The sequence below is a fragment of the Phalacrocorax carbo genome, chromosome 1 (assembly GCF_963921805.1).
Source record: "Phalacrocorax carbo chromosome 1, bPhaCar2.1, whole genome shotgun sequence".
Taxonomy (NCBI): Eukaryota; Metazoa; Chordata; class Aves; order Suliformes; family Phalacrocoracidae; genus Phalacrocorax; species Phalacrocorax carbo.
The window spans coordinates 12,333,358-12,346,199 of record NC_087513.1 but is presented as its reverse complement, the minus strand read 5'-3'; the positions used below and the strand labels follow the sequence as shown (position 1 = coordinate 12,346,199).

Here is a 12,842-nt window from a genome sequence, read left to right as displayed (position 1 = left end):
GCTGCCCTCTCAAAATACCATTCCAAGCCTCCCAAACCCACTCAGATCAAAGGAGTAAGAAGTAAGAAGGATGGGGCAATGGCAGTGTTTGTGCAGGGTAGATGTGATGAGTGAGACCAAAGGGATATTTGTGATCCATTTTCCAAATTTGCTATGCAGAAAGAATATCTGAGGTGGAGGGGTCCATCTGTGAAGGCTCTTAAAGGCTGAGACAGCCACCAAAGTATTTCTGATGTGGCAGAAAACGCAGACAGTGGAAGAGACAAGCATTTTTACTTGGAAAAATCACAGCACATAGATTTCCTCCTGCCTGAAAAGCCTGGAAATTAGTCTGAGTAGAATAAATTTATTTGCTCAATATTGATTCTGAGAAATGAGACCACATGGTATAGATTCTGTTTGACCTTCAAAAGTTTTATGAGCAATATAGACTTGTGCTGTTAGTAAAACATTAGTATAGTGCAATATAGGTAAGTATCTAGTGTATTTTTATGGATTTGTAACCGAGGAAAGGAAATCTCAGCTTCCTGCTTGGCAATTCATGAAGTAGATAATGTAAACTCAAAAAGGGCAATTTTGCTTTTGCTTTTAAGGTCAGTGACTAAATTCCATAGCTGGAGCTGCAGGGCAAGTTGGTTGCAGTAAATAATTTACATCTTCTTATTTCCCTGGAGAAAGCCAGTAAACAAGAATATATTTCATTTAAAAAATGTTTAAAGCCAGAATATTCATATGTAATGACCTGACCACACACAGAGACCACATTGCGGAATTTTGTCATTTAAAAAAAAAAAAAAGGAAAAGAGAAATTTAAAGCTGACAAGACTTAAAAATGTGCAGCTACCAATTGTACATGCTCAGGGCATGTTAGGCATGAATTTTTCATAAGAATTTTCTATGGAGAACATTCATTCTAATTATACAATGGCATGATAAACCAGTTCCTTCTGAAGAAACTTTACTGAAACTAAATCTTGTGATAGCACAGCTGTGGTCTAGACTGGGTGCCAGTATTAGCAAAGCTATGAGAACCTGAGAGAGATTTACTAACTGCCAGGACCCACTGAAGCTTTAAACTGCTGCAGATGCACCCCTCATTGGAGCTAAGGAGAAGCGAGTGCGTGCGTGCGTGTGTGTATTTCTGCTCCTCCTAAAGGGAATAACCCGCTCACAGATATACACAGCTTAGGTCCAGTGTACCTCTGCCTCTTTGCATCCTTTTATCAATGTCCTTCCCTCTAACATGACCACCATACAAAATACTGTATCAGAAGTGCCGGAAGGAGTTGCAGCCTTTCGTGGCTTTTTTAGCTGCCTGCAAAGTGTCAACTACCTGTAACACTGACATACAAGGCACTAAGCATGTTGTCAGTGACCTTACCTGCAAAGGAATGTGAGGGTGCTGAAGAACCGGTTTATTTCAATGATCCATTAGCACACATTTAAAATTCCTAAATTGCCTTTGGTCCCTGAACATTGCCCCAAACTGAAAACTGAACCTGAGGGGAGATTTTATCCTGGGCATTGGCACAGAAAATACTGATAATGTCTGATGCCAAGCCCTTGTGTCCTAATAAACTTTCCTATTTAAAAACTAGCTTCCTATCTGCCTTTTGTCACACCCTGGCAAAATACAGAGTTAAGGACTGTTTACCTTGGTATTCATTCCCTTTGACTCAATATTTTACCATTCGTTTTGACTTGGTATTGTACCATGAGGGTCAGATCATTGCAGAAAGGAATGTTCCATTGTTTTAAAGGAATTAGTAAACTTAATACAACATTTAAAATAAATATTCATGTTAGGGAAAGTAGGCAATAAAAAGCTATTCATTAAGTGAAACCACTTAAAGCAAGGAAGTCCAATAGTCTGCATATATATATACACACACACATAATTCCAACAATACATGGCTTGTCGGCTATAGCCCTCCACCTAAAGACAGTTTTTCCAAACTACAGAGAGATTTTCTACTGTTTCTCAGCCTGTTCCTTAATAAATGAAATGCCCAGAAAACACTTATTATTCATTTCTCAGTAGTACCGATATCTCCACTGCAAACACAGTAGCTGACAGATTAAACACTTAGATGTGTTTGTGTCAGAAAGCTTATGGTACATCTGAGTTTTGCTTATTTCCTTTAATGGCAAGACTAAACTCCCTGGGTCAGAAAGAAGGCTGGAAACGATGCAGCACTGTGCATTGCAGGAGATACACACAAAGTAGCAGGGCCAGAGCTGTTTCCCAGTGTATTTCATAATACATAATCTTTTGTGTTGTAAGCCAGACATAAGACATCATCAAACAAGTATAAATAAAATTTTTTCATGTTTAGGTCAACATACAAAATTATAGGCTAATTCTGTACAAATCAGGGAAGTGAACAGGACAGTTTCCTTTACCATTTACTCGTTACTTCCAGAAACCCACTTGCAAATAGTTCTGCACTGTTAAGATTTCACAGTCATGAAAAAAGCTATTGTGTCTCCAGAATATCAATCCACCACTAGAATACACAAAGTGAAGAGGCAGATTTATGCTCACCACCTCCCTGACTTTTCACCCAGAGCTGTCTGAAGCCTGCATTAGCCCAGCAGCCTGTGAGCTGAGAGCAGACGGACAAGTGAGAAGGAATCTCCCTCAAGCTGACGGCAAGAGGACAAGGGCGACTCATAATGACTGCTTTTCTGTTTCAAACCTGCTTGAATAACTGCAGTCTTCCAGCTTGTCAAGGAAGACAATGCTACTGAGATTGTGCTCCTTCTGAGAGGACTGGAGAAAGAGGAAAGGAGGAAAGTGCTAACATCCTGCAGGCTGAAAAACGGTGTAGGGAGTATGCAGAGTGGGAAATAAATGGAGAAGGCAGGCAGTCCAATAAATGGTCCAAGAAGGGAGACAAAATACTAATATTAATACTAATACTAATATTACTACTAACAGTATAATACGACAACCTTCCCTGAAATGCAGGACATGATTCGGTCTGGTATTAATCAGCTAAGCTTCAATGATACCGGTTGGACTATCCCTGATTACATTAATTCTCCTGGTCTGGCTGACCATGGGCAATGGAAAAGGCAAAGCTTAATGTACAGCAATGAGGAATACACAGGTGTTTGGCTGGAACCTGTATTCCAGAAGCTGAATCTGCAGGTCTGAATTTAAATCTCATTGTCAGAATTTCTACTAGCTTTCCCTTCCCCAGCCCTAAGTGAACACTGCAGTTTTCAGTACTGTGAGCCTCAAAGAGTTAGGACCAATCCACCCCTGAGCCACATCACATGCACAGATTGAACAAATAAAAAACCTGACTTTTCCACACTATAAAAAAATTAGTCCAATGGGCACCAGCTGCTATCCTGCCAGCATTTTCACTGAGAAGCCTCCCGCAGTAATCCCCCTCTCTGATGTGCCTGACACTGCTGGAGAACCTCTGAAAACTCTTCTCCATGTTGTACCTGTCAGCCTGATGGCATCTTAATTGTTTTTGGTCTCTGATCTGAGTTGAACCTGATGCAAACAATTAATATTACACAGGGAAAAAAAGCACAGAGTTTGCACAACGCTTAAAATCTCTCTGCTTGAGAAAATGTTCAGGCTCAGCAGAGCACCTGAGGTGGTGGCCGGCTAGCAGTCAGGGCAGCAAGCAAGGTCCCCATGCTGTCTGCTGTCCTTAGGTATCTGCTGTAAGTCAGGGCTCCCACCACAGCCACCTAACTTCTTTGTGCTTTCGTTCACTCATCTGTCAAATGGGTGTAATTTTTTTTCCAGCTCGTAGTATTGCTGTGAAACTTTGTGAAGTCATTTCAAGCTGCATCAAAGAACAAAAAGGCAGATATGAATGTCTACTGAGCTCACACTTCAGGACAAAACTTTCACATAGCCCCAGCTCTGACAATCTTCTGGGACACACTGTGATCTTGTTTGAAAAAAAAGTGAACAGCGAAAATAAAACAGGTGGAGGAATGCCCTCTTAACTTACATATATTCTTAAAAGGCTGTGAAAAAGCACTGGGTGAGTTGATCAATGAAAGGTTTTGAATGACGCCGGCAGTATGACCGAGAGGAAGAAGGAAACTGTCTGCCGCCTGTTGTGCCACGGTTGTGCAACACCATCTTCCCAAGCTCACAGACACGAAGCTGCAGCCAGCGAGTCTGTGGGAGGCAAGCTTGCTCTTCTGACCAGATTATCTCTCTCCGTTAGAATCTGTAGCTCATTACATGATTTTGGCTATTGCGTTACTGGAGGCTACTGTTGTCAGCAAGGGTTAGTTTTCCAAAAAGACAGCCATCATGTAACACCATGAAAAAGAGTATTACAACCTTATGCTCTGAAGACACTTACTGCATCCAGACTTTGAAAACAAGTGTTGCATCAGAAAAGATAATAAGAAACATTGATCAACCTCATGCCACATCTGATGCATGTGGCCCACATTAATCATCTCAATAAGCCACACTAAAGTCTGAAGTGCCTTTTCATGATATTTAGATCTTTTTACACAAAACCATATCCTATTTTGATAGCATGGAGCTGAAAAAAATCCAATTGGTGCCCATGGCTGTTTAATGTACCTAAGTTTGACCCAGACATTTAAATATTGTCATAAGATCAAAAGTAATAAAAAACCCCATGTGTCATCTTATGGTTGTGCAATCTGTGTGTACTTTGACCGAAGGCTTTCGTACTGCAAGCATTAGGTGGCATGCTTAAAAAATAAATATTAATCTCAAGAAAATGTGCTCATGCTGTTTTACTGCTGCTCTTAAAACTCACATGGAAAACAATCTACCAAAAGATAAACAGAAAATATTGAAAGCTCAGGTTCTTTAGAAATAACTGAAATGAGTAAAGTAATTACAGTAAAATTCTAGGGTGAATCAAAAACTTCAGGACTGAGCCCTGGCCCACCACAGAAATGAGATAATCAAAGCAGAACTCTAATTCTAAATTGCTGAACTGAATACGGCATAGGGAAAAAGTATCATCAGAATTGCCCTTGTCAAATATGCAAATGAGTGATTACATTATATCCAAGTAAATTATCCCTCGGGTTTCTGTTTGGGAGATGAGGTATACAGCACTCTTCCCTTGTAGCGCTGCTCTCTACCATTAAAGACTTGCTCCTTACTCTAAATCAGCTCATTTCAGGGGGTGGGGTGGGTGAAGAGATCCCTTTGGGTGGACTTAAAACTTTTGTTAAGTGCTTTGGGAGTCCTCAGGTTGGAAAGTATAGGGAAAATAGGAGATCGTTATCATTTGAAAAGCGGGTGGAATGCTGTGAGAACAATGTCTGTCCCTGGGATTTATTTTGTCAGCTATGTAGGCAAGCAAGGGAGAAAGGGAGGAAAGCAACGTATTAACTCTGGGCATGGAGCAGCCCCTGTGAGCTGAGCACTTTTGTCTGGGCGTGCAAAGGAAACACTACATTTAGTTCACATGAATGTGAAAAAATGACACAGCTGCCTATACCCTCCCATGCCATGGCTACATGATGAAAACCACTGGGGTTCTTGGAGCTTTATACTTCTGTTATTCTTCACTTGCATTCAGGAACTGATTTATTACTGAGGCTATAGAGGAGGAAGAGAGGAAAAGCTAAACATTTTGTGTGCTCTGCATCTGGCAAGACATAAAACATTCCAATTTCAAGCATGAGACAGGTCACTGACAGTGACAGACATGGCTGGCAACATCTCAGTTCAGCAGCAGTAACTCATCATCCAAGCTGAGTGTAATTGTCACCAGGTGTCAAGTCCCATTGTCTCGGGCTGTGGGGCTCCAGGCTCCCAAGGAAATTATCACATGAAATTCTCCTATACAATGTGGATTTTGCCTTTGCTGGGATGAACTGACACCAAAGCAAATCCCCTCTGCATTCCTTTTGACAGTTAATATCTCTATCGAATCCTCCTGAGTGTCACAGAAAGCAGAGGATAAAGAAAACAAGTTTCTCCTCTCAGTGGCTGAAACTTGATCACTTTTATTTAAAACGGCTGAGAAATGCAGTAACTCACATATTGCACCAGTTTCTTCTGAGGAAGACTTGGAAGCTGTTAGTGTCCTGTACCCTGCTCAGGAAGAATAATGCCTCCCCTCCAACTCACTAGAAAGCAGACAATGATCCTCATCTCCAGTGTGATGCAGAAGATAAAGCAATGAATATAAAAGTATCAAGAGCAGCATTTTACATATTTGTCCTATAATGGACACTGTGTTGATACACAGAAAAGGATTAACAAAACGTAAGAACAGGCCGAGGTACGCTGATGTTTTTAACGAATCGCAGGTGTATGTGTGAGGCCACACTGGTCACCTAAAACCAGACAGAAGCTAATCAGAGTATAAAACGAAATGAACTGTATTTATCTCTTGGAGAATTACAGAAATGCTAAATATCAGTATTGTGCATTTTCATGCACATTTCAAATTTTCAATACATTTGCATTATTAACTACCACTGATACAATATGAATCCTATATTGGTTGGGATCCTGTATTGGTTGGAAACCTATATGTCTTATATTTTCCACTAATTCTTAGAATTTTCCTCCAATTAACATTAGATGTGTATAGAGCATTTTAAAACAATGGCACCACTATATGAAAAAATGCATAAAGTGTTAATTTGAAAGATCTATACTATTCTACCAAGCTATGACTCTGGCTAAACATAGTGATTTGGCAAGGAATAAAGCTAATAGAAAACCAAACCTTCCCTTTTACTAAGAGTTCTGGTGGAGTTGTATAACAGTAGTAGGGACAATATCTATTAACACTTCTGATATTTCTACAATAGTGTACAAAGACTTTTATTTACTTCTGAGGAAAAGGAGGAAAATTACCCTAAAGAGCCCCAAAGTCAAGAACTGTAGCTGCATTAATTAAACTCAAAAGAAAATGTGGTTACATGTTAGGGAGGGGAAAAAACCCAACAAAAAACCACCACCACCAACAAAACCCAGCTCAAGAAGAAAGCCCTGTCTTAATTAGCTTAATTTGGTAGTTTCCAATGACTCTGCAAGTAGGATCAAAGAGATCTTCAAGAACACCTTAAAACTCATTTATCAGCTGCCAACCAAGAAAACAAAAATACCAAGATAAAAAAATGATGAAATTTCTAATGTAATTCATTACACGGAGCTGCTTCTGCCCTGACTATGCCTTATAGTACACTAAGCGTTCACAGTACAGTAGATGGTGACCTGGCAACGGTTTGACACAAGAACATGAACGAGGTGTTTCTGTTTTCCTATTTCCTTTCATTGAACCGCAGAACCCTGTAGGCTGGAAGAGGCCTCTAGAAGTCATCTAGTCCAATCCCCTACTCAAAGCAGGCCCAATTAAAGCAGGTTGCTTGGGGCTGTGTCATGTTGCATTTTGAATCCTTTGAGTCTCGGGGATGGAGAATTCACAACCTCTCTGTGCCTGTGTTCTGATGTTTGATCACGCTGACGGTGAAAACCTTTTCCTTTATATCTAATTGCAATATCCCACATTGCAACTTGTGTCTATTGCCTCTCACCCTGACACCGAGCACCTTGAGAAGAGTCCAGATCTGGTTTTTCCTGTTAGATAGTTGTACCCTCCCATTAGATAGTTTTCAACAGCAATAAGGTCTCCCCTTAGCTTTCTCTGCATAAACTCAGTTCTCTGCCTCTTCTCATACATCACATGCTACAGTCTCTCAGCTGATCTTGTTCCATTAGGTCAATGTTTTCCTTGCACTGGGGAGCCCGCAACTGGACACGGTACTCCTGACAGGAGCTGAACACAGGGGAAGAATCCCTTCCAGCAACCTGCTGGCTGGATGCACCTCTGCTAATACAGCACAGTGTGCAGCTGGCCTCCTTTGGCACAAGGGCACCCTGCTGATTTTCATAGCTGAGGAGGTTTTTCTAAGAAGAGTGAAGAGAGTTCCTTTAAATCCTGCCCCTATAGAAGCCTGACATTCTTGAGAGATGTTTTAGCACCAGCTTCCTAAATCTGTTATAACAGGATGGTTAATCCCAGCCCCATGTGAGTTTGCTGGCAGACAGTTATTCTACAAACAGAAAACAACCAGGACCCCAATAATATGTGAACTATAAAAGCAATGTAAGCCACCTCTGTAATTATTTTCAGGTATTCAGAGGTATATTTGTTCTCCTGGAGTACTTTTCCTTTGTTCTACTTGAAACCATCTGTAGTAAAAAAGATTAGCCTTTGTGCCTATCAACCTATAATGCCCTGTTAAGCCAGCAGGAGTTTCAGATGTGAATCAATCCTAGGGTATAGCCAGAGTACCACTACTGTGCTTGTCTGCTTCAATCAGAAGAGTGTGATTCATAGCTGAATATTTTAAAAAATCAAAATTGATCAGTACAAGAATCACTTGACCTGTTTCCTGCAGACTTCAGAAGCATAACACCAGATTGAAATTTGATGTAACTAAGAACAAAATGTAGGTTACATTAGATAGAAATGATTTAAAAATACTTGGATCCAATTCTCTGTGTCTAGTACTGCTAGGACTCCAACCATTTGTTTCTTTTTCTTTGCTAAATACTTCCATATTTTTACTTTTTTTGGTGGACTTGTTATTTCTGCCTTTGTAACATCCTTAGCAGACTGTGTTTTTCTTCAGAAGTAGCTTACACACAGCATATATTAAATAATGATGATGAGAGTACACAAAACAATACAAAGCCAGATTTTGGTATGTTTACTCATGTTAGAGAGCATCAAATTCTAATGTGGAATCATGCTGCAGACAAACCATATTAATGAGAAATATTATAATTTTGATCAAATACAATATACACTACTGTTGATTTCTGTCTCAAAATTCATATCAATACATTGTATCTCTTGCACATAATTAACGTCTACAGGAAACATATATAAGTGCACAGAAGGTAAAAAAAGCATAATTTATGGATTTCTATAGACATTTTTGTAGACAGTAAATATGTTTAAACAAATATTTCTGGAAGCTGTAATTTGTACAGAGTGGAGCTGATTGCAATTTATAATGCAGTCAAGGAAGAAGACTTGCTAAGTTTGTCTTACCTGTTCCAAGAAATAAGACATGATATCTTCCGTCAGCAGCATTCACTCGGTCCACAGCAATCTTTGTATACTTGTAGTCGGCTCCTATCCTGATGATTAATGGCCTCTTGTGTATTGGGTAAATGGGATTAAACATCAAAGGGTGATTCCTGATGAAGGTCACAACATCATCTGGAAACTCTTTGGTTGTCCGCATATTAGGTGTGAAGGCTCCTCCTGGACACTGTAAGAAACATGCACAGCAATGCTTAACAATACTTACCATCTTTCAGAGAGTTTTCATCTCCAAGTCATTTACAAATATTGACAGATAGTTGACAAATTAAGTTCCTGAAAGAGCACTTCAGACTCTGACTGAAAGTAATTATTTTCCAGGAATGGGAATGAGGTGCTTGAATAGCTAAGATTTGAACTCTCATCAGTTCAGATAAAGCAAACACAGACATATTTTTGGACTTTCAAAACCCAGCTTGATAGCAAAGATACATACTTCTGGACCTATTTTCACATTCTTTATGCTTCCAAACTGCCCGTTGAGAAAAAAAATCCAAGCGATTGGTGTGGGAAGATACTAAACTTCCACAGCTGGTATGTTATAGATTTAGTAAAAAGGTAAAATCTGGTATTAACTCTAATCTGGCCAATATCCCTGTAGTCATTATGTTGATTATGAGATGGTGAAAGGACCTTCGACTCATCTTCATTTGAACAAACAATAACATGGAGTTGATGAGTGGGACCCATGACAACTCATTTATGTCTGAGAACTGACCATTCACAGAAACTTGTCTACACCTTCCCCTATGCCCCAGAAATAACAGAGGTCCACAAATACTCTGGATGCTTCCTTATATGTAATGAAGAACCATCCAAGTAATCAGCCCTGAGGCGTATTGGGTCTCATGAGGAAATAAAAGCAATCTCAGAAATCTCAAGTGTTTACTAAGAGTGAAACTAAAAGACGACTGTGGTGAGAAATCAGGAGCTCTGTCAGTAACTGGTACAATGTTCTGGATGTACCTATGTTAATTTACATGGCTTTTTTCATCCACCATTACCTCACTTCTGAATGCTGCCCTTTTGATAAAATGAAATGCTTTCATTTTATCCCTTACCAGATTTTTGAGCTATGAAACTCTTCTCAGAATATTGGAGCTATTCAGAAATATTTCAACACAATATTTTTCCAGTTGGAAAATGTTGATTTGTTCAGTACGAAGCATTTCATGGAAAAGTGTTTATTTTGATGAGGACCATTCTTACGTTTAGGATGGAATTTCTGGTCAAAACCACAGACACAAAAATAGCTAGTAGCTTAGGGAGAGATTTACCTCACCTGACTTCTACTGTCTCAGACTCAGGCATTTACTCTTAGTTAGCCATCTAGGTTTTCTCTGTAGTCAGTAATTCAGACTAGATGCCCTGCTTTTAGATGGCTAAAATTACATACAATGAATCATACTGTGAGAGACTCGGAAACTCACTGGGGATATGTGACTCATGTGTCCAACCTACCTGAAGTGAGCAAACGTTAGAATCTGGGTCTTCACCTCCCAGGGGATCCCTCTAATCACCAGGCAGGAGTGCCCATTCTACCCTCACTGCTAAAAGCTGTTCCATCTTGTGCACATAATAAACTATTCATTGGGCAATACCAGGAACAAAGTAGGGAGGGGACTGCAGCCTAATCCTAGGCTTTAGAATAATCTTCTGGCTCAGTTAGGGTTTAATTATTTATACAAAGTGCAACAGCTCTAGTAGGAATTCTTTAAAAGAAACTGCTCTGGCATCAGGAGGGATGATGGATTAGGACCCAAGGGAATAGCCCAAAGATATGCCAGGGGAGGTTTATGTTGGATATTAGGAAAAGGTTCCTCCCCCAGCGGGCGGTGGAGCCCTGGAACAGGCTCCCCAGGGAGGCATCACGGCACCAAGCCTGGCGATATTCAAGAAGCACTTGGACAATGCCCTCAGAGACATGGTGTGAATTTGGGGTTGTCCTGTGCAGGGACAGGAGTTGGACTTGATGATCCTTGTGGGTCCCTTCCAACTCAGGACATTCTGTGATTCTATGATCAGTTACTTTCAAAAAGAAGAATCAGAACTCAGTTCAGATATGGGCCTCTTTTCCCATCTGACATCCTTGACAATTGATTCTTCTGGACTCTTATTTATGCTGAGGGTTTTGGTTTGGTTCTCATTAGAAATGACACTACATGCTAGCCGTCTAAGTCCTCACAAAACTGAATTCTGATTATCTTGTTTGCTTTACTCCTTCCCTCTGTGGCACTTCCATCCAGAGTCTTCCAGGAAATGTATGAAGCTATCTGTTAAGATTAGCAACAAATGCTGAAAAAAGAACTGTCTTCATAAACTTGTAGGCTATCAGCAAGATTATTCTACTTGGCAGTGATCTGGCAGAGCCCAGTTTCTCTCCAGAGGGATTCTGTTTCACGAGCAGTTCAAATTAAACTTTCCTGTCCCACACAGCCGGGTTAAAAGACTTTCTCTGATACTTTCTATCCTTCCATTCTTGACTTGGAGATCAGAAGACCTTTGCCTGTGACTTACTGCAAAAATATCTGTGCTATGGTTCACCCCAGTATGACCCTAAAAACAACATTATATCGTTCTGAACAAAGCCTTAGCAAACATCTTTAATCAATTAATTCTTTTGCTATCCCCCATATAAACCAAAGACAAGCAGAAGATGTTACTGAGGAATGCTATAAACTCTCCCTTTCCTGAAGGGATTGAATGTGCATCCTTCACACCTCATTCAAGGAGTTGGATACATGATAATTACATTCACAGTTGATCACCATGCAGTCAGATTGCAGAGAGAAACAGAATTTTTTACTTTACAGCATAGTCCCCTGTAGGTACAAAACTGCTGTAGGTACGAAAACTATTTCTGTAAACTCTGAAAAATGGAAACTATCCTCAAACATCACTGAATTTAGTAGCAAGATGCCAATTATGTAGTTTTTTCCCTTTCTTTTTCCATAAGTAAGTTTTGCTTGTGGAGAAATAAGAAACCATTGGTATTTAGTGAAGGGCAGCCAAACACTGCGGAGGTGATTATGGCCAAATGAACGTATTGCTTTATTTCATCCTAGTGAAGCTATGCCGAAGTCTTTTCATTGTTTATCTGATGTCCTGTGACACAATGAACATTCATTTCTGTCCAGAGGTTTAGTATTAATATCTCTTTAGGCAACTGTAAAGTAGGATTTTCCATGTCATATAAAAGGCATCCCTGTCAGTCCAGCATCCCAGAAATTGCAAAAAAAACTGTGTTCCAGAGGAAAGAGCCTCATGCCCCATAGTCTGCAAGTGTGGCTATTTAAAGTTAACCCTCTGAACACAAATTCTGAGCAGCAAAAAATCCCCATGTCCTAATTTTTACAGATGCTTTGACATAAGTGAAAAACTCCAGCTTAGAAAATACACCTTTAAGATACTGTGTTGTGGCTGAGTTGTGAGGAAGCAGAGAAAAGCCAGTGATTAGAAAACCAGCAATGATCATCTTAAAAGCATCTCTATTGGCTTTATTTTTTGTGTGAGCTATGATCTAAGAATGTATCTTCAAATTCAGGCTCAGCAGCACATCTGAAAAATGTATATAATTTCTGTCACCATGTTAAATCCAAATCTGAATTTTCTTTTCCCTTTCCGTTGTGCTGCCCAATTTCTTTAGGCCAGTCTTAAATACCTCATAAGCTTCCATGAGGCAGACCAAGAAAAACCTGGCAGTGGTTGTGGAAACACACACAGCTACAATATTCT

At 39.9% G+C, this 12,842-nt stretch overlaps 1 protein-coding gene across 1 annotated transcript in view; it reads right to left on the bottom strand.

Moving 5' to 3' along the window:
• Positions 1-12,842, bottom strand: part of SEMA3C (semaphorin 3C) — a 127,454-nt gene that overhangs the window by 16,591 nt on the left and 98,021 nt on the right. The window contains exon 12 of the mRNA XM_064443947.1: positions 9,054-9,276. Coding sequence (XP_064300017.1) covers positions 9,054-9,276 — 223 coding nt within the window. The remainder of the gene's footprint in view (positions 1-9,053; positions 9,277-12,842) is intronic.